The 26,634-nt window shown below is 40.1% G+C and overlaps 5 protein-coding genes across 5 annotated transcripts; all 5 read left to right on the forward strand.

Annotated features, from left to right (window-relative positions):
* Window positions 1-3,811: 3,811 nt before the first annotated feature.
* LOC108896693 (odorant receptor 131-2-like) lies at window positions 3,812-6,125 on the forward strand. The gene is made up of 3 exons (XM_018695917.1): window positions 3,812-4,047; window positions 5,503-5,510; window positions 5,770-6,125. Exons 1-3 carry the CDS (start codon window positions 3,812-3,814, stop codon window positions 6,123-6,125), a joined length of 600 nt encoding a protein of 199 aa, XP_018551433.1.
* A 2,860-nt stretch (window positions 6,126-8,985) lies between these two features.
* LOC108896694 (odorant receptor 131-2-like) lies at window positions 8,986-11,192 on the forward strand. The gene is made up of 2 exons (XM_018695919.1): window positions 8,986-9,221; window positions 10,820-11,192. The coding sequence occupies exons 1-2, from the start codon at window positions 8,986-8,988 to the stop codon at window positions 11,190-11,192; spliced, it is 609 nt and encodes a 202-aa protein (XP_018551435.1).
* A 2,375-nt stretch (window positions 11,193-13,567) lies between these two features.
* Window positions 13,568-14,488, forward strand: LOC108896695 (odorant receptor 131-2-like). The gene has a single exon (XM_018695920.1). It carries the CDS (start codon window positions 13,568-13,570, stop codon window positions 14,486-14,488), a length of 921 nt encoding a protein of 306 aa, XP_018551436.1.
* A 2,489-nt stretch (window positions 14,489-16,977) lies between these two features.
* LOC108896696 (odorant receptor 131-2-like) lies at window positions 16,978-17,898 on the forward strand. Its single transcript, XM_018695921.1, has one exon. It carries the CDS (start codon window positions 16,978-16,980, stop codon window positions 17,896-17,898), a length of 921 nt encoding a protein of 306 aa, XP_018551437.1.
* A 6,139-nt stretch (window positions 17,899-24,037) lies between these two features.
* LOC127140270 (odorant receptor 131-2-like) lies at window positions 24,038-24,925 on the forward strand (the record flags this gene model as incomplete). The annotated part of the gene is made up of 2 exons (XM_051068326.1): window positions 24,038-24,460; window positions 24,651-24,925. Coding segments are annotated over exons 1-2 (698 nt in total), but the record flags the coding sequence as incomplete, so codon positions are not given.
* Window positions 24,926-26,634: the final 1,709 nt, after the last annotated feature.

Genomic DNA, 26,634 nt, shown 5'->3' on the forward strand with positions numbered 1-26,634 from the left:
ATGTATATAGATTGTGTAAAACAGGGGTCACCAACCTTTTTGACACTGAGAGCTACTTCAAGGGTACTGAGTAGTAAGAAGGGCTACCAGTTTGAAAGAAACTTCTGGAATAACTTAAAGTTGCTCGGTTTACCTTTAATGATGATATTATCATCATTATTATTAAAAATATTAATAAATATTCATATACTGAATGTGAGAACACTGTCAGATCACATGTTAATGTTAATGATTTCTCACAATAATTAACAATAATACAGTGGGAGGAAACACATGCAATACTTTTTTAAATTCTTATTAATACCAATGCATTTCGTTTCATTTTCAAATGATCACTTCTGTAACATTTTTTTAGGAAATCATCATGTCCCATTTGTACTAACCACTACCTCTATAACAGTTCTTAACAAATTATGAACTATGACCGATGTTTGTACAAATTGTTAGTTGTGTAAGATGTAAACAAACAAACAAACAAAAAACATTTTCACATTTTTAAATAAATCCCAGCACATTTTATACTCGTCACCAAGTTTAGTTTTGCCGTGGTGTTTCGCTGAAAACATCTGTTATCGCTTTCTTTGTATGTAAATGTCTGTTAGTGGGAAGCCTGGCATTGCATGCTGTTCACCAGTGTACTGTAATCTGGGGTATAACTTGACACTGCAAATCTGAGTGAGTCTTGCAGATGTTCATTAGTAAGGCATGTTCTGTGCTTGTTTTTGATGAAGTTCATATCAGAAAAGGCTGATTCACAGAGACAGGTTGAACCAAAAAGGCCAAAAGTTTGGTGCCTTGTGGACACAGAAAAGTACAAAGGTGTATGCACAGCAGCTATGAAGGTTACCTGCCTTTTTGGTTCAACCTATCTCAGTGAATCAGCCTTTTCTGATACATAAGTTTGGTTATGAGTTATTATCTGTGCTGTGCTACTTCTTTATGCTACAGTCACACCAGTTACTTTGACAGCAATGACCTGGAACGCTATGTGGCCATTTGTATGCCCCTGCGTCATGGAGAGCTCTGCTCCACATGCAGCACTATGCATTGTATCCTCATCATTCATGGCCTCAGCTCTGTGCCCTGCATTGTTATTCTCTCCACCTTCTTTGCATCAGCATCTCTTAGCTTCTACAAAAATATCAGATATGTTCAGTGGAGATTTTTATATTTCACACATGGCAGGATCATCTTATATCAGCTTTATATCAATTCCAGTTTTTGATTATGTGCATCATCATTGTTTTCTGTTATGTGAAAATAATGAAAGTGGCCAAAGCTGCATCAGGAGAGGATAAAAAGTCAACAAAGAAAGGGCTCAGAACAGTAATTTAATAATACAGGTACTTGTTTTTGAACTTTGTCTGTGCACACAGCAGTCAAACATTTTCAAGCAGGACTTTGATTAAGCTTTTGTGCTTGTCTGACCACATTTGAGTTGAATCAGGTCAACCCACTTGGATGACACACATCATTTCCTGTTGTCAATAGATGGCGCCATGTCTATGCCTCTATATTGGCATGTAGATGTGTTCAGGCCATGACACTAAGCAAACGTGAAGTTTGGGGGAGATTGGACAGTGCATGCAGGAGTTACAACAACTTCCTTTTTAATGGTGAAGCATCGAAATTCACCATGGCGACACAGCAAGGGTCTCCCATGAAGACTCACAGTCACCATTATGATCTTAATGCTTGTCTGACCACATTTGAGGTGAATCAGATCAACCCATTTGGATGAAACACATCATTTCCTGGTGTCAATAGGTGGCGCTATGACTATACTGAATATTGACATGTAGATGTATTCAGGCCATGACCATTAGCAAACGTGAAGTTTGGGGCAGATTGGACAGTGCATGCGGAAGTTACAACTTCCTGTTTAATGGTGAAGCATCAAAGTTTGCCATGGCAACACAGTAAGGGTGTCCCATGAAGACTCACAGTCTTCACAATTCAGCACCATTATGATCTTAATGATTATCTAACCACTTTTGAGGTCAATGAGATCAACCTACCCTAAACACATAATTTCCTGTTTCCACTAGGTGGCGCTATGATAATATCTGTACATTTGAATGTAGATGTGTTCAGGACAGGTCTGTTGTTAAACCTGTGAAATTTGGGGCAGATCAGACAAAGTATGCATGAGTTACATCAACTTCCTGGTTAATGACGAAGCATCGAAATTCACCACGGCGCCACAGACATGCCCTTTAACGGAACATCAAAATTTTCACAAAAAGGCATCATGAAGGGCTTAAAGCTTTCCTGACTGAGTCTGAAGTGGATCATATTAACCTGCTAGTAACAGGAAGTCAAAGTCTAAAACATGTAATTTCCTGTGGCTAATAGGTGGCGCTATAACTTTTTGTGAATATTGACATGTGGGTGTGTTCGTGTCAGGACCCTCATCATCACTGTGAAATTGGGGGATGACTGAATAAAGTATGGCTGAGTTACAGCAAGTTAAACGCAATTTCCTGTTTCATGGTGAGGCATTGAAATTTGAGGTGCCGCCACGGCTACACTCTTCGACGTCAACAAATTATTTTAATAACTTTCAATCACAAAGGCCTCAAGAGTATCCTGACCAAGTTTGAGGTTGATATGATAAAAATTGTAGGAGGAGTTTGATCAAATACAATATCCCCAAATGCCAACAAATGGCCAAAATGAGCAAAATTTTCAAATTAAAATTAAAATGGCCAACTTCCTGTAGGTTTGAGGCCATGCTGTCAAGAGACTTTTTGGTGCGTCTCAGCATGTTACATCATGCCTCAGAATTTTGTTCACCTTGGACAAACTAAGTCCAATGGCAAGGGGGTTTTAAGTATGTTCAAGGAGGCGCTATGGAGCCATTTTATGGTGGCAATGAACGAGACCCCTTCAGATGTCAGTTTTCGCCAGGTCTGATGCGTGTGCAAAGTTTTGTGAGTTTTTGAGCATGTTTAGGCCTTCAAAAATGTGGTTTTAGCATCGCAATAATTATTACGGTTACAATAGAGCCTTCGCATGAAGTTCTTGTGCCCTAATTAACCCCAACCACTCATTCATACATTATAAAATAGCCTATGCTAAAACAGGGCTAATGAGTCCAACTATAGTGCGGGCTACCGCATGCACTCAAAAGTTGCGAGCACCAGGCCTGGCACACCCAACTAGGCAGGTTAGCAGCCAGGCTTAAGCACTGCCAGTTTTTCTCTGCTCTGAACAGCTCCCGAGTTCAGGATCTGTCAAAAAAAAACAAAAAAAAAACCAAACTAAATTGATACAAAAAAGGCAGGGATAAAAGCAGACATAATTAGAAGCCGTAAGGCATACATACCGATAGGTGCCATTTGTCACCTGAAGGGGAGGTGCGCTCCACACCAGAGCAACAGCGGTGGGAAAACCCCAACAAGACGGCCAAGAGAGCAGCTTGTGAGCCAACCACACCGGCACGAGGCCCACAACACGAATAGCTATGGTAAAATAAGGTGCAATCAGTAGTGAGTCAGAGCCATAAATTGACAACCAAGACAGCTACTGCTACATTACCTGCTACAGTGGCAACAGGAGCCAGAAGCAAGACGACCGGGAAGTGGGCGGTCTCTGGACCAAAGAGCAAGAGGGTCAGGTGGGACACCACATCCCTTTGTAATGTGCCCCCAACGGCTGATTGGCTGATGAAGGAAAGTGAATGGAAAGGCAGTAGATTCACCTACATTAGTAGCAAGGATGAAACTCATCCTGCTACATTTGGTTATGTATTATTATCTCTGTTGTGATACTTCTGTATGTTAGAGTCACACCAGTTACTCTGACAGTAATGACCCTGGAGCGCTATGTGGCCATTTGTATGCCCCTGCGTCATGGAGAGCTCTGCGCCACATGCAGCACTATGCATTGTATCCTCATCATTCATGGCCTCAGCTCTGTGCCCTGCATTGTTATTCTCTGCACCTTCTTTGCATCAGCATCTCTTAGCTTCTACAAACAATATCAGATATGTTCAGTTGAGATGTTTATATTTCACACATGGCAGGATCATCTTAGATCAGCCGTGTATCAATTCCAGTTTTTGATTATGTGCATCATCGTTGTTTTCTGCTGTGAAAATAATGAGAGTGGCCAAAGCTGCATCAGGAGAGAATAAAAAGTCAACAAAGAAAGTAGTCAGAACAGTGGTTCTCCATGCTTTCCTGCTGCTGCTCTGTCACATCCAGCTGTGGTGCCTGTTAGTGACTGTTAAGTAGTCCATTTACCTTGCTGTACAATCACCAACGTGACTCAAGTGGTTAAGTGGAGATGACGATACTTTGGCAAACACAGTTTAAACTGGTGTTATCTACCTTTAAAAAGTCCTCTTCAGCAGGGTGTGTGTGTGTGTGTGTGTGTGTGTGGGTGGGTGGGTGGGTGGGTGTGTGTGTGTGTGTCTCCCCAGAACCATGTTGAAGGTTCTGTGGCCTTCAGCATGCACTGTGGCAGGCCCAATGTGAGTCATGGCTCTCAGCTGTAAAATGCAACAACCCACTTTCTGTGAAAGTGGGTTGTTGCTTCTTTGGGTGTGTGTGTGTGTGTAAAGGAGTTCAAAGATTTCATGGTCTGAGTATAAGATCAACACATGAATTGGTGAAGCAAAGTGATCATTGTTGTGGTAAAGAGTTAAGCCTGAAGGTGAAGCTTTTTTTTCCCCATGTTCAGACCTTCATCTATCCACATGAGCTTTAGGTAGAGGCCAAAAGAATGACATTGTGGGTACAAGTGACATGAGTTTCCTCTGTAGGGAGGCTGAGCTCAGCCTTTGAGACATGGTAAGGGGCTCAGAGCTCCTTCCTGTCGAAAAGAGCAAGTAGAGGTGGCTCGGGCCTCTGATTAGATGACATCAGCCATTGAGGACAAGCTGTGTGGTGATGACAGTACTCAGGTGATCAAAGTTTCATTTGGTGTTATTTTTGGATCTTCTAGTCTTTAAAGTCATCATGCACAGTCCTCTCTCAGAGGGCTGCACAGAGTTCTGCAGGAGACATGACTCTCTGGAACAGCATGGAGGGTTTGGTAAACTGCTGTATTTAACAGTACATGAGCAATTCATAGAAACTTTGATCATCTTGTAAAAAGCACCTGATTTTCTCACTCTACATAATGATAATTTGCTAGATTTTTTATCTCTGGCAGTGCCTCAAAGACTTGTGTATTTGCTTAGTAAACAGGGATCAAGATATATGGCTGCTAACAACTCAGTGACTGGTGATTATGTGTGGTTCCGGTTAAGGTACACTATTTTGCAGGTCCTGCTGGTCTTTTTTATTTCCACCAATCTGTTGCTGATCATAACCTTTTTTAAGAAGGAGTATTTCTACACGACTGCACGCTACATCTTATTTGCTGTTGCATTACTGTCAGATAGTTTTGTATTATTTGCATCTAATATCCAGCTCATCTTGCTCCATTTTCGCTTTCCCATTCAAGTCTGGTTATGTATCATTATCTCTGTTGTAGTAATTCTGTATCTTACAGTCACACCTGTTACTCTGACAGTAATGACCCTGGAGCGCTATGTGGCCATTTGTATGCCCCTGCGTCATGGAGAGCTCTGCTCCACACGCAATACTATGCATTGTATCCTCATCATTCATGGCCTCAGCTCTGTGCCTTGTATTCTTATTCTCTCCACCATCTTTGTATCAGCATCCCTTAGCTTCTACAAGCAATATCAAATATGTTTAGTGGAGTTAATTTTAGTTAATGTTTGGCAGCATTATTTTAGGGCTGGTTTATATCAAGTCCAGTTTTTGATTATGTGCATCATTGTTATTTTCTCCTATGTTAAAATAATGAAAGTGGCCAAAGCTGCATCAGGAGAGGATAAAAAGTCAACAAAGAAAGGGCTCAGAACAGTGCTTCTTCATGGTTTTCAACTGCTGCTCTGTCTCATTCAGTTGTGGTGCCCATTCATAGAATCTTCATTACTTCAGATTAATGTTAGTTTATACGAAATTGTAAGGTACATTAACTTTATACTGTTTTATCTTGCTCCAAGATGTCTGAGTCCTCTCATTTATGGACTCAGAGATGAAGTCTTTTTTCGTGCACTGAAACACTATGCCTCTTTTGGTTTGCATAAAAGAGATATTATTTGACAAATTAGAATCACAGTTATTCTCTGTCTCTGTGTAGTTGTTTATCTATGACAAGTGTGGATGTTGCACTGGGCTTTATTGACTGATGCTCACAACAATGAGCCAGCAGGCCTCTCTGTGTTTTCCCACAAAACCACAGTGGCGGTGCTGATGGATATGTATCAGGTCCTACATAATATTGTAATGATATTCAGTGACTTGGCATTCACTGAGTTGGCAGCCGTCAGTCATAAGTTTCTATATATTGTGCAGCACAGTTTTGCTTTGAGATGTAAAATGCACCATGTTATTAAATCCTTAATATGCATCACTATGTTCGTGTTGTTAGAGTCAAATTTGCTGATAAGACTGATTAACTGGATAATTTAGTAACACAGGTACTTGTTTTTGAGCTTTGTCTGTGCACACAGCAGTCAAACATTAGGTATAAATAATTAGTTTTAAATAGTTAGTTTTGAGCAATTAGATGCTGTGTAATGTTTTTCCTCTGCTTACAGTTCTGACACTTTTCCTCTGCTCTCTAAAATTCTGTCAGTCAGAAGCTCAAGCCCTGGACCATGCATACATTGGCCAAGATGAAAAAGAAAATAAATAGATGCATGCATTTTAAGTCTCCCAAACTTTATATACCATCATTAGTACATGTATATATATTGTGTAAAACAGGGGTCACCAACCACACACACACACATATTGCCCAATTTGCAAATGGCACTCATAAACTGAATAATTTAGTTATACAGGTACTTTTTTGTTACTTTGTGTACACTGCATTGAGCCATGTTCAAGCAGGAATTTGATTAAGCTGAGTTACTGGGGGTCATTGGCTTTAATATTATTAAGACAGCACGCTTCTTTGCTTCATGGTATAAATAGTTAGTTTTGAGCAATTAGATGCTGTGTAATGTTTTTCCTCTGCTTACAGTTCTCACATTTTTCCTCTAAAATTCTGTCAGTCAGAAGCTCAAGCACTGGACCATACATACATTGGCCAAGATGAAAAAGAAAATAGATACTTGCATTTTAAGTCTCCCAAACTTTATATACCGCCATTAGTGCATGTATATATATTTTAATTTAGGATTTTTAAGTTGAAGTACGGTGTACATTATATAATTGGAAACTCAATACTAATACTAATCGTTTTGCTTTATTCCATCATTATTTATTTGAGGCAACAACATCTGTCAACACATTTCAATCATACAAAGCAAATACCCTCTATGGTATATTACTTTATTAGTTGTTCTCCAGATTGAACAGGGTGTTGGAAGTTACTATTAGTCCTATCTGTTTGGCATAATGATATTCCCCCATTTTAAACCAATGGAAGAAAACAGAGCTACATCAGTGAAATAATGAAAGTGGCCAAAGTTGCATAAGGAGAGAACAGTGGTTCTCCATGCTTTTCTGCTGGTGCTGAGTGATTGGGTGAAACATCAAAACACAGGTATTTTACACCAGTGGTCTCAAATGGGGGCACTGGGGTTGTTTGCAGCCAAGTATGAAGCAGGTGGAATAAGAATCAGCACCTCTAAGTCTGAGGCCATGGCTCTCAGCTGGAAAATGGTGGACTGTAGATTATAGATGTAATTTTTACTCTTGATCAAAGATGTATGTTGATAAGAGGGTTGCTACAAGTTATACAGTCCATATACAACCCAAGTTAGAGCTGTGTCCTTATCCTTGGCAGCTAATCAATCTTCAGTGGGGTCTGCCAAGATCGTCACTTGTCACGGATTGTGTGTGTGATTTTCACGAAAATGCTCTAAATGCACTGCTTGAGGGAGAAGTGTCTGGTCTGGGGACCACAGAACTGTGGTTGACGTGGTTCTACTGACTTCATCAGACAGTGACTTTCAGCATGCACTGCGGTAGTTTGCAGCCGTGAGTGAAGCGGCCAGGAAAAGAATCAAAGTCTGAGTCTATGGTTCTGAACTGGAAAATGGTGAGATGTTTCCCTGCGTGAAGAAGTTCAAGGAGTTCTAGTTCAAGATTTAGGGTAAAATGGAGAGTAAGATCAACATGCAGATTGGTGCAATAATTCTCATGAGCTTTAGGTAAAGGCCAAACGAATGACATTATGGGTATAAGTGTAGGGTGGCCGGGCTCAGCCTTGGAGACAGGGCAAGGGGCTCAGAGCTCCTTCCTGTGTAAAGGAACCAGTGGAGGTTGTTTGGGCCTCTGATTAGATGACATCAGCCATTGAGGGGGACGAGCTATGTGATGATGACAGTACCCAGGTGAGCTGTTTCATTTGGTGTTATTTCTGGATGTTGTCTTTAAAGTCATCATGCACAGTCCTCTCTCAGAAGGCTGCACAGAGCTCAGCAGGAGACATTACTCTCTGGAACAGAATGTAGGGTTCGGTAAACTGCTGTATTTAACAGTACATGAGCTACTCAGAGGAACTTAACTTTAATCATTGTGAAGAAAAAATCTGATTTTCAATTGACAGACACAGACACATATTGAGGCTGAACTGAATTTTTGGCAGTGCCTCACACGTGTGTGCTTGCTTAGAAATCAAATATCAAGATATATGGCTGCCAACAACTCATTGGCTGGTGATTTCTTGCCACGAAAGGTCAAGCTCATTATTACGCAGATCCTGGTGATGATTTTTCTCTGCATCAACTTGTTGCTCATCATGACTTTTTTTAAAAAGGAGTGCTTTCACACAAGTGCTCGCTACATCTTATTTGCTCTTACATTACTGTCAGATAGCTTCTTGTTATTCATGTCTGATATCCTGGTCATCTGGGCCATTTTTCATTTAACTATTCAAGTTTGGTTATGTGTCATTATCTGTGCTGTGCTACTTCTTTATGTTACAGTCACACCAGTTACTCTGACAGTAATGACCCTGGAACGCTATGTGGCCATTTGTATGCCCCTGCGTCATGGAGAGCTCTGCTCCACACGCAGCACTATGCATTGTATCCTCATTATTCATGGCCTCAGCTCTGTGCCCTGCATTGTTATTCTCTCCGCCTTCTTTGTATCAGCATCTCTTAGCTTCTACAAACAATATCAGATATGTTCAGTTGAGATGTTTATATTTCACACATGGCAGGATCATCTTAGATCAGCCGTGTATCAATTCCAGTTTTTGATTATGTGCATCATCGTTGTTTTCTGCTGTGAAAATAATGAGAGTGGCCAAAGCTGCATCAGGAGAGAATAAAAAGTCAACAAAGAAAGTAGTCAGAACAGTGGTTCTCCATGCTTTCCTGCTGCTGCTCTGTCACATCCAGCTGCGGTGCCTGTTAGTGACTGTTAAGCAGTCCATTTACCTTGCTGTACAATCACCAACGTGACTCAAGTGGTTAAGCGGAGATGACGATACTTTGGCAAACACAGTTTAAACTGGTGTTATCTACCTTTAAAAAGTCCTCTTCAGCAGGGTGTGTGTGGGTGTGTGTGTGTCTCCCCAGAACCATGTTGGAGGTTCTGTGTGTGTGTGTGTGTGCCAATGAACGAGACCACTTCAGATGGTACAGGAGTTCAAAGATGTCATTGTCTGAGTATAAGATCAACACATGAATTGGTGAAGCAAAGTGATCATTGTTGTGGTAAAGAGTTAAGCCTCAAGGTGAAGCTTTTTTTTTTCCCATGTTCAGACCTTCACCTATCCACATGAGCTTTAGGTAGAGGCCAAAAGAATGACATTGTGGGTACAAGTGACATGAGTTTCCTCTGTAGGGAGGCTGAGCTCAGCCTTTGAGACATGGTAAGGGGTTCAGAGCTCCTTTCTGTCGAAAAGAGCAAGTAGAGGTGGCTCGGGCCTCTGATTAGATGACATCAGCCATTGAGGACAAGCTGTGTGGTGATGACAGTACTCAGGTGATCAAAGTTTCATTTGGTGTTATTTTTGGATCTTCTAGTCTTTAAAGTCATCATGCACAGTCCTCTCTCAGAGGGCTGCACAGAGTTCTGCAGGAGACATGACTCTCTGGAACAGCATGGAGGGTTTGGTAAACTGCTGTATTTAACAGTACATGAGCAATTCATAGTAACTTTGATCATCTTGTAAAAAGCACCTGATTTTCTAACACTCTACATAATGATAATTTGCTAGATTTTTTATCTCTGGCAGTGCCTCAAACACTTGTGTATTTGCTTAGTAAACAGGGATCAAGATATATGGCTGCTAACAACTCAGTGACTGGTGATGATTTGTGGTACATACATGTCAGGTTCACTATTCTGCAGGTCCTGCTGGTCTTTTTTATTTCCACCAACCTTTTGCTGATCATAACCTTTTTTAAGAAGGAGTATTTCTACACGACTGCACGCTACATCTTATTTGCTGTTGCATTATTGTCAGATAGTTTTATATTATTCTTATCTAATATCCAGCTCATCTTGCTCCATTTTCGCTTTCCCATTCAAGTCTGGTTATGTATCATTATCTCTGTTGTAGTAATTCTGTATCTTACAGTCACACCAGTTACTCTGACAGTAATGACCCTGGAGCGCTATGTGGCCATTTGTATGCCCCTGCGTCATGGAGAGCTGTGCACCACACGCAGCACTATGCATTGTATCCTCATCATTCATGGCCTCAGCTCTGTGCCTTGTATTCTTATTCTCTCCACCATCTTTGTATCAGCGTCCCTTAGCTTCTACAAGCAATATCAAATATGTTTAGTGGAGTTAATTTTAATTCATGTTTGGCAGCATTATTTTAGGGCTGGTTTATATCAAGTCCAGTTTTTGATCATGTGCATCATTGTTATTTTCTCCTATGTTAAAATAATGAAAGTGGCCAAAGCTGCATCAGGAGAGGATAAAAAGTCAACAAAGAAAGGGCTCAGAACAGTGCTTCTTCATGGTTTTCAGCTGCTGCTCTGTCTCATTCAGATGTGGTGCCCCTTAATAGAATCTTCATTACTTCAGATTAATGTTACTTTATACGTAATTGTCAGGTACATTAACTTTATACTGTTTTATCTTGCTCCAAGATGTCTGAGTCCTCTCATTTATGGACTCAGAGATGAAGTCTTTTTTCGTGCACTGAAACACTATGCCTCTTTTGGTTTGCATAAAAGAGATATTATTTGACAAATTAGAATCACAGTTATTCTCTGTCTCTGTGTAGTTGTTTATCTATGACAAGTGTGGATGTTGCACTGGGCTTTATTGACTGATGCTCACAACAATGAGCCAGCAGGCCTCTCTGTGTTTTCCCACAAAACCACAGTGGCGGTGCAGATGGATATGTATCAGGTCCTATATAATATTGTAATGATATTCAGTGACTTGGCATTCACTGAGTTGGCAGCTGTCAGTCATAAGTTTCTATATATTGTGCAGCACAGTTTTGCTTTGAGATGTAAAATGCACCATGTTATTAAATCCTTAATATGCATCACTATGTTCATGTTGTTAGAGTCAAATTTGCTGATAAGACTGATTAACTGGATAATTTAGTAACACAGGTACTTGTTTTTGAGCTTTGTCTGTGCACACAGCAGTCAAACATTAGGTATAAATAGTTAGTTTTAAATAGTTAGTTTTGAGCAATTAGATGCTGTGTAATGTTTTTCCTCTGCTTACAGTTCTGACACTTTTCCTCTGCTCTCTAAAATTCTGTCAGTCAGAAGCTCAAGCCCTGGACCATGCATACATTGGCCAAGATGAAAAAGAAAATAAATAGATGCATGCATTTTAAGTCTCCCAAACTTTATATACCATCATTAGTACATGTATATATATATTGTGTAAAGCAGTGTTTCCCAACCTTTTTGAGCCACGGCACAGCCGCGGCGTTGTCTCACTCACAGCATGACTATATACTTTCGTATTTAGCGCGATACTGCCTCTAGTGGAAGAGCATGTAATTGTTCTGCCTGTCACTACATGCCACTCACTTAGAGTATCAGTCAGGTGAAATTGGATAATCTTCCATGGCACACCTGATGATTTCTCACGGCACACTTATGTGTCGCGGCACACTGGTTGGGAAACACTGGTGTAAAGCATATCAGTGGTTAATAGGTTTGCAAAACTGAGGATTTTTAAATTGAAGTACGGTGTACATAATATAAATGCAAACTCACTACTAATACTAATCATTGTGCTTTATTACATCGTTATTTATTTGGGGTAATGATATCTGTCAACATCTTTGCTGCCCCATATGCTATTTTGATTGTTGTCCAATGAAAGATTTAATGTATTCAGGGCCGTTCTGAATCAGTAATTGACATTTTTGACTATGTGGCCAGGGTTTACACAAAATGCACATTACAAGCATACAAAGCAACTTTATTAGTTGTTCTCCAGATTGAACAAGGTGTTGTAAATTACTGTTAGTCCTATCTGTCAGTAATGTTTTGTCAAACATGAATCAGTTTTAGTTTTACTTCTCAGTGGTGTTTGGCATAATGACATTCCCCCATTTTAAACCAATGGAAGAAAACAGAGCTACATCACTGAAATAATGAAAGTGGCCAAAGCTGCATCAGGAGAGAATAAAAAGTCAACAAAGAAAGTAGTCAGAACAGTGGTTCTCCATGCTTTCCTGCTGCTGCTCTGTCACATCCAGCTGCGGTGCCTGTTAGTGACTGTTAAGCAGTCCATTTACCTTGCTGTACAATCACCAACGTGACTCAAGTGGTTAAGCGGAGATGACGATACTTTGGCAAACACAGTTTAAACTGGTGTTATCTACCTTTAAAAAGTCCTCTTCAGCAGGGTGTGTGTGGGTGTGTGTGTGTCTCCCCAGAACCATGTTGGAGGTTCTGTGTGTGTGTGTGTGTGCCAATGAACGAGACCACTTCAGATGGTACAGGAGTTCAAAGATGTCATTGTCTGAGTATAAGATCAACACATGAATTGGTGAAGCAAAGTGATCATTGTTGTGGTAAAGAGTTAAGCCTCAAGGTGAAGCTTTTTTTTTTCCCATGTTCAGACCTTCACCTATCCACATGAGCTTTAGGTAGAGGCCAAAAGAATGACATTGTGGGTACAAGTGACATGAGTTTCCTCTGTAGGGAGGCTGAGCTCAGCCTTTGAGACATGGTAAGGGGTTCAGAGCTCCTTTCTGTCGAAAAGAGCAAGTAGAGGTGGCTCGGGCCTCTGATTAGATGACATCAGCCATTGAGGACAAGCTGTGTGGTGATGACAGTACTCAGGTGATCAAAGTTTCATTTGGTGTTATTTTTGGATCTTCTAGTCTTTAAAGTCATCATGCACAGTCCTCTCTCAGAGGGCTGCACAGAGTTCTGCAGGAGACATGACTCTCTGGAACAGCATGGAGGGTTTGGTAAACTGCTGTATTTAACAGTACATGAGCAATTCATAGTAACTTTGATCATCTTGTAAAAAGCACCTGATTTTCTAACACTCTACATAATGATAATTTGCTAGATTTTTTATCTCTGGCAGTGCCTCAAACACTTGTGTATTTGCTTAGTAAACAGGGATCAAGATATATGGCTGCTAACAACTCAGTGACTGGTGATGATTTGTGGTACATACATGTCAGGTTCACTATTCTGCAGGTCCTGCTGGTCTTTTTTATTTCCACCAACCTTTTGCTGATCATAACCTTTTTTAAGAAGGAGTATTTCTACACGACTGCACGCTACATCTTATTTGCTGTTGCATTATTGTCAGATAGTTTTATATTATTCTTATCTAATATCCAGCTCATCTTGCTCCATTTTCGCTTTCCCATTCAAGTCTGGTTATGTATCATTATCTCTGTTGTAGTAATTCTGTATCTTACAGTCACACCAGTTACTCTGACAGTAATGACCCTGGAGCGCTATGTGGCCATTTGTATGCCCCTGCGTCATGGAGAGCTGTGCACCACACGCAGCACTATGCATTGTATCCTCATCATTCATGGCCTCAGCTCTGTGCCTTGTATTCTTATTCTCTCCACCATCTTTGTATCAGCGTCCCTTAGCTTCTACAAGCAATATCAAATATGTTTAGTGGAGTTAATTTTAATTCATGTTTGGCAGCATTATTTTAGGGCTGGTTTATATCAAGTCCAGTTTTTGATCATGTGCATCATTGTTATTTTCTCCTATGTTAAAATAATGAAAGTGGCCAAAGCTGCATCAGGAGAGGATAAAAAGTCAACAAAGAAAGGGCTCAGAACAGTGCTTCTTCATGGTTTTCAGCTGCTGCTCTGTCTCATTCAGATGTGGTGCCCCTTAATAGAATCTTCATTACTTCAGATTAATGTTACTTTATACGTAATTGTCAGGTACATTAACTTTATACTGTTTTATCTTGCTCCAAGATGTCTGAGTCCTCTCATTTATGGACTCAGAGATGAAGTCTTTTTTCGTGCACTGAAACACTATGCCTCTTTTGGTTTGCATAAAAGAGATATTATTTGACAAATTAGAATCACAGTTATTCTCTGTCTCTGTGTAGTTGTTTATCTATGACAAGTGTGGATGTTGCACTGGGCTTTATTGACTGATGCTCACAACAATGAGCCAGCAGGCCTCTCTGTGTTTTCCCACAAAACCACAGTGGCGGTGCAGATGGATATGTATCAGGTCCTATATAATATTGTAATGATATTCAGTGACTTGGCATTCACTGAGTTGGCAGCTGTCAGTCATAAGTTTCTATATATTGTGCAGCACAGTTTTGCTTTGAGATGTAAAATGCACCATGTTATTAAATCCTTAATATGCATCACTATGTTCATGTTGTTAGAGTCAAATTTGCTGATAAGACTGATTAACTGGATAATTTAGTAACACAGGTACTTGTTTTTGAGCTTTGTCTGTGCACACAGCAGTCAAACATTAGGTATAAATAGTTAGTTTTAAATAGTTAGTTTTGAGCAATTAGATGCTGTGTAATGTTTTTCCTCTGCTTACAGTTCTGACACTTTTCCTCTGCTCTCTAAAATTCTGTCAGTCAGAAGCTCAAGCCCTGGACCATGCATACATTGGCCAAGATGAAAAAGAAAATAAATAGATGCATGCATTTTAAGTCTCCCAAACTTTATATACCATCATTAGTACATGTATATATATATTGTGTAAAGCAGTGTTTCCCAACCTTTTTGAGCCACGGCACAGCCGCGGCGTTGTCTCACTCACAGCATGACTATATACTTTCGTATTTAGCGCGATACTGCCTCTAGTGGAAGAGCATGTAATTGTTCTGCCTGTCACTACATGCCACTCACTTAGAGTATCAGTCAGGTGAAATTGGATAATCTTCCATGGCACACCTGATGATTTCTCACGGCACACTTATGTGTCGCGGCACACTGGTTGGGAAACACTGGTGTAAAGCATATCAGTGGTTAATAGGTTTGCAAAACTGAGGATTTTTAAATTGAAGTACGGTGTACATAATATAAATGCAAACTCACTACTAATACTAATCATTGTGCTTTATTACATCGTTATTTATTTGGGGTAATGATATCTGTCAACATCTTTGCTGCCCCATATGCTATTTTGATTGTTGTCCAATGAAAGATTTAATGTATTCAGGGCCGTTCTGAATCAGTAATTGACATTTTTGACTATGTGGCCAGGGTTTACACAAAATGCACATTACAAGCATACAAAGCAACTTTATTAGTTGTTCTCCAGATTGAACAAGGTGTTGTAAATTACTGTTAGTCCTATCTGTCAGTAATGTTTTGTCAAACATGAATCAGTTTTAGTTTTACTTCTCAGTGGTGTTTGGCATAATGACATTCCCCCATTTTAAACCAATGGAAGAAAACAGAGCTACATCACTGAAATAATGAAAGTGGCCAAAGCTGCATCAGGAGAGAATAAAAAGTCAACAAAGAAAGTAGTCAGAACAGTGGTTCTCCTTGCTTTCCTGCTGCTGCTCTGTCACATCCAGCTGCGGTGCCTGTTAGTGACTGTTAAGCAGTCCATTTACCTTGCTGTACAATCACCAACGTGACTCAAGTGGTTAAGTGGAGATGACGATACTTTGGCAAACACAGTTTAAACTGGTGTTATCTACCTTTAAAAAGTCCTCTTCAGCAGGGTGTGTGTGTGTGTGTGTGTGTGTGTGTGTCTCCCCAGAACCATGTTGGAGGTTCTGTGGCCTTCAGCATGCACTGTGGCAGGCCCAATGCGAAGAGGCCAGGATGAGAATAAGGAAGTCTGAAGTCATGGCTCTCAGCTGTAAAATGGTGGACTCTTCTGTGAAAGTGAGTTGTTGCTCCTTTGTGTGTGTGTGTGTGTGTGTGTGTGTAAAGGAGTTCAAAGATTTCATGGTCTGAGTATAAGATCAACACATGAATTGGTGAAGCAAAGTGATCATTGTTGTGGTAAAGAGTTAAGCCTGAAGTTGAAGCTTTTTTTTTTCCATGTTCAGACCTTCACCTATCCACATGAGCTTTAGGTAGAGGCCAAAAGAATGACATTGTGGGTACAAGTGACATGAGTTTCCTCTGTAGGGAGGCTGAGCTCAGCCTTTGAGACATGGTAAGGGGTTCAGAGCTCCTTCCTGTCGAAAAGAGCAAGAGGTGGCTCGGGCCTCTGATTAGATGACATCAGCCATTGAGGACAAGCTGTGTGGTGATGACAGTACTCAGGTGATCAAAGTTTCATTTGGTGTTATTTTTGGATCTTCTAGTCTTTAAAGTCATCATGCACAGTCCTCTCTCAGAGGGCTGCACAGAGTTCTGCAGGAGACATGACTCTCTGGAACAGCATGGAGGGTTTGGTAAACTGCTGTATTTAACAGTACATGAGCAATTCATAGGAACTTTGATCATCTTGTAAAAAGCACCTGATTTTCTAACACTCTATATAATGATAATTTGCTGGATTTTTTATCTCTGGCAGTGCCTCAAACACTTGTGTATTTGCTTAGTAAACAGGGATCAAGATATATGGCTGCTAACAACTCAGTGACTGGTGATGATTTGTGGTACATACATGTCAGGTTCACTATTCTGCAGGTCCTGCTGGTCTTTTTTATTTCCACCAACCTTTTGCTGATCATAACCTTTTTTAAGAAGGAGTATTTCTACACGACTGCACGCTACATCTTATTTGCTATTACATTACTGTCAGATAGTTTTTTATTATTCTTATCTAATATCCAGCTCATCTTGCTCCATTTTCGCTTTCCCATTCAAGTCTGGTTGTGCATCATTATCTCTGTTGTAGTAATTCTGTATCTTACAGTCACACCAGTTACTCTGACAGTAATGACCCTGGAACGCTATGTGGCCATTTGTATGCCCCTGCGTCATGGAGAGCTCTGCTCCACACGCAGCACTATGCATTGTATCCTCATTATTCATGGCCTCAGCTCTGTGCCTTGTATTCTTATTCTCTCCACCATCTTTGTATCAGCATCCCTTAGCTTCTACAAGCAATATCAGATATGTTTAGTAGAGTTCATTTTTGTTGATGCTTGGCAGCATAATTTTAGGGCAGGAATATATCAAGTCCAGTTTTTGATCATGTGCATCATTGTTATTTTCTGCTATGTTAAAATAATGAAAGTGGCCAAAGCTGCATCAGGAGAGGATAAAAAGTCAACAAAGAAAGGGCTCAGAACAGTGCTTCTTCATTGTTTTCAGCTGCTGCTCTGTCTCATTCAGATGTGGTGCCCCTTAGTAGAATCTTCATTACTTCAGATTAATGTTAGTTTATACGAAATTGTCAGGTACATTAACTTTATACTGTTTTATCTTGCTCCAAGATGTCTGAGTCCTCTCATTTATGGACTCAGAGATGAAGTCTTTTTTCATGCAATGAAACACTATGCCTCTTTTGGTTTGCATAAAAGAAATATTATTTGACAAATTAGAATCACAGTTATTCACTGTCTCTGTGTAGTTGTTTATCTATGACAAGTGTGGATGTTGCACTGGGCTTTATTGACTGATGCTCACAACAATGAGCCAGCAGGCCTCTCTGTGTTTTTCCACAAAACCACAGTGGCGGTGCTGATGGATATGTATCAGGTCCTACATAAAATTGTAATGATATTCAGTGAGTTGGCAGCATTCAGTCATAAAGTTTTTATACATTGTTTTTATAGCAACACAATACCTTCTGCAGTACAATACTGTTCAATTAATGCTCACAAGGGTATGGTACCAGTGTTTTTCCAACACTACTTTTATGCAGACAAGAGGGGGTTGTAAGTAATCAAGAAAATCTGGGACACCTGTAGGAATTGGTAGCACCAACTTTCAAGGCTTGATCAACCTCCATTCCTGCAGAACAGCTATTAGTTGTTAACCCATTTCTTGTTCCCTGAAAAAAGCCTTTTTGTATAATTCTGAAATGTACACTATTTTTCAGTTGGGTAACCTTACCTTACTTTTTTTTTTTTTTACCTCTGGCAGTGCAGCACTTACCTTTGTACCATTTCAAGCTATTCACTGGGCTTCAGCTGCTTGAATTTCAATAAAAAAAAAATGGAAAAATTGGGGTGTTCTAAAACTTTTGACCAGTAGTGTACTTGTTTTTGAACTTTGTGTACACAGTAGCCAAACATCTTCAAGCAGGAATTTGGAAATTGATTAAGCCGGAGCTGTTGAGGGTCGTTGGCATTTTTATCTCTAAGGCAGCATGCTTCTTTGCTTCATGGTATAAATAGTTTTGAGTGATCAGATACTGTCTAATATTTTTCCACTTTTGACGGGTCTGTTATGTTTTCTTTCCTATCTCAAATTCTGTCAGTGTTTCTGTCAGAAGGTCACGCACTGGACATGCATACACTGACTGAGGAAAAAAAAAGCTAAATAAATAGATAGTTCCATTTTTGTCACAATCTACTATCATTACTATATTTATCATATTGAGTAAAGCATATTGATGTACAGATTTGCAGTGCTAAGGGTTTTTAAGTTAAAGTACTGTGCACATTATACAAATGGAAAACTTGATACATTTCCCCTTATGAAAACATGAAATGAAACCAGTCCATCCATTAGCACGTTAAGGAGGGTACAAACAAGTCAAAAGTCAAATTGCCAGCTCAGAAAATCAACTCTAATGGACACAAGTTCATACTGACTGTAGGAATAAACACCCAAAATTGTTAGAAGGAAAATATGGTTTATCCAATAAGACCTAATCTATATATACTGTTATCAGGAGAAGTAACATAAAAAGAACTGTGCTGATTGGACTGTTAGAAACTTACAGATCCTGATTAGGGTTTTCCCCCTGTTTATCTTTCTTTGCAAGATATTAACCACATCCCTTGTTGAAAGTCATGTCACATTCCATTCAACTAGGATCCAGCATCTCCCTATTTCCCTATCCCTATTAAAAAAAAAGAAAAAAAAATCAAAAAACATTTAGCTACTGGAAGTGAGTGACTGCTGGCTCGACTTGCTGCCACTGCTCGCCGGTAATCTACTTTTCAACTTCGCCTGTTTTATGGTTTTATTGCCTGTATGGACGGTGTAATTGCATCCTGTTTGAATCAAAGAACCCAGTTTTCTTTGCACAAGTAACGATCGTATGATCGTTTTTGTGTGTGAGCAGGCCAACATTAGCCTACCTGCTGGAACACTGCACCTAGCTGTCCACCTGGCTCTTACTGTTCCACCGTACAGCTGTAGGCATTATGTGGACCAGCAAGTTTTATACCTGGTCTGCACTCATCTGGATCTTCCTGTGGTTCTGCCATCACCCTGTGGCTGGGCATTTTAGGTACACAGCCACTGAGCTTCTCTGGCTCCGCCATCACCTGCCTGTACCGCCACCGCCAGTGTTGCATCATCACCCGGACATTGCTGTCCTCCCTCGTCGGAGATATCCCTCGTGGGTCCCACAGGAATTTTCATCATGACAACGCCAAAACAATAAAATCCTTCTGGTTCACCTCTCGTTGCCCTCACAGAAACACTGGCTGGGCTGTTGACCACCGAGCATTATCCATCTTAGCCAAATCAGCGAATGTCTCTACCAAACGTGACACCACCGCTGTCAACTTTGGTCTGCTTAACATCTGCTCACTCACGAGCAAGGGACATCTCATCCAGGATCTCCTCACTGACCATAAGCTTGATTTCCTCTGTCTGACTTAAACTTGGCAACAGCCAAATGACTTTTCTCAATTAAATGAATCCACTCCTCCGGGCTTTGTTCACATCTGCCATCCCCGTGGCAACGGTCGGGGTGGAGGTCTCGTGATAATTTACCGTGGTAAGTGGAAAGTTTTACCAGTACCTGTGCCTGGCTTCAACTCATTTGAATGTACTGTGTTTAAGCTGCCTGGTCCCACTTCCACCATCGTTGCTACAGTCTACCACCCCCCTAAGCCTCACAGTGACTTTTTAAATGATTTTGCCACTCTACTCACTCATCTGTCCACTCTCTCACCAAACGTAATATTACTGGGGGATTTCAAAATAAAAATGGACAATAGTAATCTGCCTCTCTCCAGAGACTTTATATCATCTCTGGACAGCTTTGGATTCCATCAATTTGTAGACTTCCAGACACACTCAAAAGGACATACTCTGGACTTAATCTGTTGCTCTGGTCTCACCCCCTTCAACCTCACATCTGCCGAACTTCATGTAACTGACCATTTCTTCCTTTCATTCAATGTCGCACTCTGCCTCGCAGCAATCAAATCACCACGCCTCATTTCATTTCAGAATTTGAAGGACATTAACATAGATACTCTCTGCTCCAATATCGACAATATCCCAATCCCGGACTATCTTTCCACCCCTGATGACCTCATAACTCACTACAATTTAACAATTTAACAGTATCCTCAACTCTCTCACCCCAGTGAAAACAAGGTATGTTTCCTTCACATCAACTGCTCCCTGGTATACTCCTGAACTCTGGACAATGAAAGCGAAAGGTCGACAACTTGAGTGGCTCCATAAAAAGACTGGTCTTACTGTTCACAAAGAAATGCAGAAAACCCATACACAATACAAGGACACAGTTGCTAAAACCAAATCAAACTTCTACTCTAAAATGGTCTAAAATGGTCTTATCAGCTCTAATGAAGGAAACACCAAGTCACTGTTTGCACTGCTCAACAAAATTCTCCATCCTCCTGACTCCCCCCCCCATCTGTACTCAACTGACACCTGTAATTCCATAATGATGTTCTTTAATGAAAAATCCGCAATATTCACCAGCACCTACACTCAGACTCTCTGCCACCTTCCCCACCTGAATTTCTCCCACACTCCCAACCCTTCTCTTGTTTTCAACTCCCAGATGCCTCTGTAATCTCGGACCTCATCTGCAAATTCAAGCCCTCCACATGCCAGCTTGATCCCCTCCCCACAACCTTGGTCAAATCCTGCCTTTCCTCCCTTCTTCCCCTTTTGTCTACTATCATTCACTCTTCACTCACCACTGGAAATGTTCCCGCACTACTCAAAACTGCAGTCGTCACCCCAGTACTCAAAAAACCTGGCTCAGATCCCAACAACTATAATAACCTTCGCCCCATCTCAAACTTACTTTTCATCTCCAAAATTCTTGAAAAAATAGTTGCCTCCCAACTTCACCTGCATTTAACTCCAAATAGCCTCTAGGAACCTTTCCAGTCTGGCTTCTACTCCCAACATAGTACAGAAACCACCCTCATTAAAATCACCAGTGACCTCCTGACAGATTGCAGGCCACACTCAGTTCATACAACTAAAATCCTTCAAATCGGACCCCTCCCCAGTCACTACAGGTGCCCCAGGGCTCTGTCCTGGGGCCCCTTCTCTTTATCACTTACCTTCTCTTCTGTAAATTTAACGTCCATTTCCACTGCTTCATGGATAACACCCAGCTCTACCTCTCTAGCAAGCCAAACTCCACTTTCCCACCATCACCGGGTCTGCATACTTCCATCTACACAACATTAATCGACTCCGCCCCTCCCTCACTCCTCACATTGCCTACTCACTTTAACCATCTGACTGAAACTTCACCGCCCTACTTTTTTTTTGATTCTAACCATTGTTGCTTTATTGATTATTTATTGATTATTGTATACTGTACAGCTTTATTGATTATTGTATATTGTACAGTTTTATTGATTATTGTCTGTTGTACAGTGTCCTTGAGTGAAAGGCGCTTATAAATAAAATGTATTATTATTATTATTATTATTTTTCTAAATGTCTGAAATCATATGAAATAGTCCAACCATTACCTAAACCAAATTATTGCAGTAAATGTCCGTGAAAGTCTGAAATTACTACAACATTGTAGGGCTGAAACGTTGACGTCAGATTCAGTTGAAATATCCATCATGGAACTATACTGCTATCTAGTGACCACAACAGGAACGATTCCCGATTGGAAGAGATCACTTTACTCCACCTTCACATGTGACACCATTACCCAGGAATGAAACCATCAGGCATCTGAAATTCTTGCCTTTGGTTGTGTTTTGCTGTGAGCTTAAGCAGCCAATCGCCGAGCACTTGATTATGTGATTTCTTTGATACTACAAGCTAAGCAATAACATGTTTTTGTGAAGTATTCAGCAAAAGCTATGCACACTAATTAGTGCACTTATTCTGGCATGACAACCACGCAGGCTGCCTTGCTAAGACCTCAAAAGGAGTGACAAAGGACAGTTTTTGATGTCAAGAGGCTGAACTGCTAAGACATGCTGGTGGAATAGTCACTTAGCAACGGCAGCATCTGAGATAACATCCACACAAAGACTGCTGTTAAGTTTCCAGACTCCAAACATGGCTGACCCAGATCATCGCTCTGGATTTCCACAGCAATAAGCCATGTGTCTCCAGCTAAGAAGACAGCTCAAGTAGGCTAAACACTTCATTACCAGCTCATGACTGGGTTGATGCTGAAATAAGCTCCATATTAGACTGACTGAATTTATTATTCATGTTAATATTAAAATTACTATTATAACATTCATTATGAATATTTTTTTATAAAAAGAAAGCGGTGCCCCTCCACACAATGTCCCTACAACAAGTGCTTGTATAATTCCCTGAATTATTTATACATATTTGCTACACTCAAAACCACCTTTTCTAATGCATGGTTCATTGATCTGTGCTGGGGTATGGTACACAGTGTTCTTACAAATCAAACTTTATGGTCAAGCTTACATGGATCCAGGACGGGGTCCCTGATGTGAAAGCCCCCTCAAAAGTCATCATGGAGAGGGATCAGAACAGTGGCGAGTGGTGCCCATTTATAGAAGCTGCTGTACTTAGGATCAATTTCAGGTTATTTGCAAATTTCAGGTTTTTAACATGACTGAACCCATCCTTACATTTTATTGTTAGGTTACCACTATTAGCCATAGTAATTATGATGACAGCAAAGGGGGAAATTAGATGATGTAGTATAAAGACCATGCATGGTTCTCAACTGGAAGATGTTGAGTTGCTTCCCTGAGTGAAGAAGTAGTTCTAGTTAAATAGTGGGCGTAAAATGGAACATAAAATCAACATGTGGATTGGTGCAGCCTCAGCAGACATGAGCTTTAGGTAGAGGCCAAAATAATGACACTGTGGATAAGAGTGACCAAAATTAGCTCTCTCTGAAGGGAGGCTGGGCTCAGCCTTTGAGACATGGTAAGGGGATCAGAGCTCCTTCCTGTCGAAAAGAACAAGCGGAGGTGGCTCAGGCCTCTGATTAGATGACATCAGCCATTGAGGGGGTTGAGCTATGTGGTGATGACAGTACTCAGGTGAGCGGTTTCATTTGGTGTTATTTTTGGATGTTCCACTCTTTATCAAGTGCAGTCCTCTCTCAAAGGCTACTCAGAGTGCTGCAGGAATCTTTGGAACAGCACGGAGGGTTTGGTAAACTGCTGCATATAACAGTATTTGAGCAATTCAGAGGAACTTAACTTTAATCATTGTGTAAAAATATTCTGAGTTAATAGTGACAGACATGTTACTTGACCTTTTTTTTGGCAGTGCCTAAAGCACGTGTGTATTTGCATAGAAACAAATATCAAGATATATGGCTGCCAACAACTCATTGGCTGATTTCTTGCCACGAAAAGTCAAGCTCATTATTGTGCAAATCTTGGTGATGATTTTTCTCTGCATCAACTTGGTGCTCATCATGACATTTTTTAAAAGGGAGTGCTTCCACACAAGTGCTCGCTACATCTTATTTGCTGTTACATTACTGTCAGATAGCTTGTTGTTATTCATGTCTGATATCCTGCTCATCTTGACAATATTTCGTTTAACTATTCAAGTTTGGTTATGTATTATTATCTCTGTTGTGTTACTTCTTTATGCTACAGTCACACCAGTTACTCTGACAGCAATGACCCTGGAGCGCTATGTGGCCATTTGTATGCCCCTGCGTCATGGAGAGCTCTGCTCCACACGCAGCACTATGCATTGTATCCTCATCATTCATGGCCTCAGCTCTGTGCCCTGCATTGTTATTCTCCACTTTCTTTGTATCAGCATCTCTTAGCTTCTACAAAAAATATCAAATATGTTCAGTTGAGATGTTTATATTTCACACATGGCAGGATCATCTTAGATCAGCTTTATATCAATTCCAGTTTTTGATTTTGTGCATCATCATTGTTTTCTGCTATGTGAAAATATGAAAGTGGCCAAAGCTGCATCAGGAGAGGATAAAAAGTCAAAAGAAAGGGCTCAGAACAGTGATTCTTCATGGTTTTCAACTGCTGCTTTGTCTTATCCAGCTGTGGACCCCCTTCATAGAGGCTGCTGTACTTCAGGTTAATTTCAGTTTATTTGAAAATGTCAGGTACTTTAACTACATAATGTTTTATTTTGCACCAAGATGTTTGAGTCCTCTCATTTATGGTCTCAGAGATGAAGTTTTTTTTCATGCACTGAAAAACTGTGCCTCTTTTGGCTTGTATAGAGAAATATTAATTGACAAATTAGAATAACAGCTATTCAGTGTCTGTGTGCAATTGTATATCTATGACAATCCTTTCCCTGTAATCCAGTCCCAGTGTCATGGTGATGCAATGTGAACATTTTGCAACTGCAGTAAAGATTCATCAGGCAGGAATTTGATTGAGCTGGAGTTACTGGGGGTCTTTGGTGTTGTTTTTAAGATGGTGTGCTTCTTTACTTCATTGTATAAATAGTTCACTAGGAGAAATCAATTTCTTCCTCTGTTGTTGCGTCTGACATGTTTCCTCTGCTGGTGTTTGTGCCAAAAGCTATAGCACTGGACCATGCATACATTGGCTGAGAATAGTCACATGCATTTTATGTCTGCCAAACTCTATGTGCTACTATACAGTATATTGTGCATTTATACCTTAATATGTTTGCAATGATTTTTTTCAGGTATGGTGCACATTATGGAAAATGTCATTTTCCCCTTTTGACAATATAAATGCTAGATTTTCAAAATAATAAATATTTTCTTTTGATTTTATTATGTCTCACAAACACTATGGGCAGTCCACATGTTGGACCAGGTGTTGAGCTAAGCTGCTCCTGTCTGTGAAGCATAATTTTACCTGCATCCTGGGGTAGAATGGAGACATGGAGTTTCAGTGAGTCGTGCTTGGCAAGATTATTCAGATTAAAACCATGGACTGCATTGGCCTTTCACCCTGAATATACAAAGGGGGGCATGGCGGTTTGTAATGCCATTAAGTTCCTCATAAAGTAATTCCTAGCCAACTTAACATCATCAAGTAGACAAATTCTGTTCTAATCGGTGGGGTACAGATTATGATATTGATCAAATACTGATTGCAATAATGATTTTGGCTGCACACTATTAAATGAACATGATTGTGTAATATTGATTTAAAATGCATGCTCCTCTCAAGGAAAACTCTACTGCTTATCAAATCAAGTTGTAATGCCACTTCATATGCACCCTGTAGCAACATTCAGAGTAGAACAGAAAAGCAAAACAAAATCAAATGTCTGGGGTAGTGGGTGAAGAGCTAGTCCCTTGAAACAGATCATCACCACTTTTTTGGAAGTATTTTATGTAAGATATTATGCAAGAACAAGAGTACATAAGGCATATGTCTGCACTGCAAAGCAACACAACCAACTTGGTCAGCCACCTGAAACCACAAATAGCTGTATAATGAATGCTTAAAGTGCTAAGAGAAATAACATTGCTCAACGTTATATCGCTAAATCCCTGTCTTTGTCCAGCAACAACTAATTTGTAACAGTGACTTTTTACAGTGCTTGACTTTATCCATCCAGCTCCCAAAGTTATTTTCCTTTTACTTTTAAAAAGAAAATTGGTACAAATTTTTATTTTATGGAAGCATATTGCTGCCACACCAGAGAAATAAAAATGGGAAAAATTACACGTTGTAATATGGTCATTTTGTCTCACGTTATTACATGATAACTTTATTTCATGTTTGACATGATAATTCTGTTTCAAGTTATAGTGTGAAATACAGTTATCACATGTTGTAACGTGTAAAATTTCACATTATAAACAAGAGAATGTTCACAACATAACATGAAACATTTCACATTACAATGTGAAACCTTTCACGCTATAACATGATAGTGATCCGTCTTTATCTTTCTGGTGTGGCAGCAATACATTTCCATACATATTTATTTATT

This window comes from Lates calcarifer, unplaced genomic scaffold, assembly GCF_001640805.2.
Source record: "Lates calcarifer isolate ASB-BC8 unplaced genomic scaffold, TLL_Latcal_v3 _unitig_413_quiver_995, whole genome shotgun sequence".
NCBI lineage: Eukaryota > Metazoa > Chordata > Actinopteri > Centropomidae > Lates > Lates calcarifer.

Coding starts and splice junctions, on each gene's coding strand:
- LOC108896695 (XM_018695920.1), top strand. CDS start 13,568: ATGGCTGCTAACAACTCAGTGACTGGTGATGATTTGTGGTACATACAT.
- LOC108896693 (XM_018695917.1), top strand. CDS start 3,812: ATGACCCTGGAGCGCTATGTGGCCATTTGTATGCCCCTGCGTCATGGA.
- LOC108896696 (XM_018695921.1), top strand. CDS start 16,978: ATGGCTGCTAACAACTCAGTGACTGGTGATGATTTGTGGTACATACAT.
- LOC108896694 (XM_018695919.1), top strand. CDS start 8,986: ATGACCCTGGAACGCTATGTGGCCATTTGTATGCCCCTGCGTCATGGA. Junction 9,222..10,819: donor GATCATCTTAGATCAGCCGT/GTATCAATTCCA, acceptor GCATTATTTTAG/GGCTGGTTTATATCAAGTCC.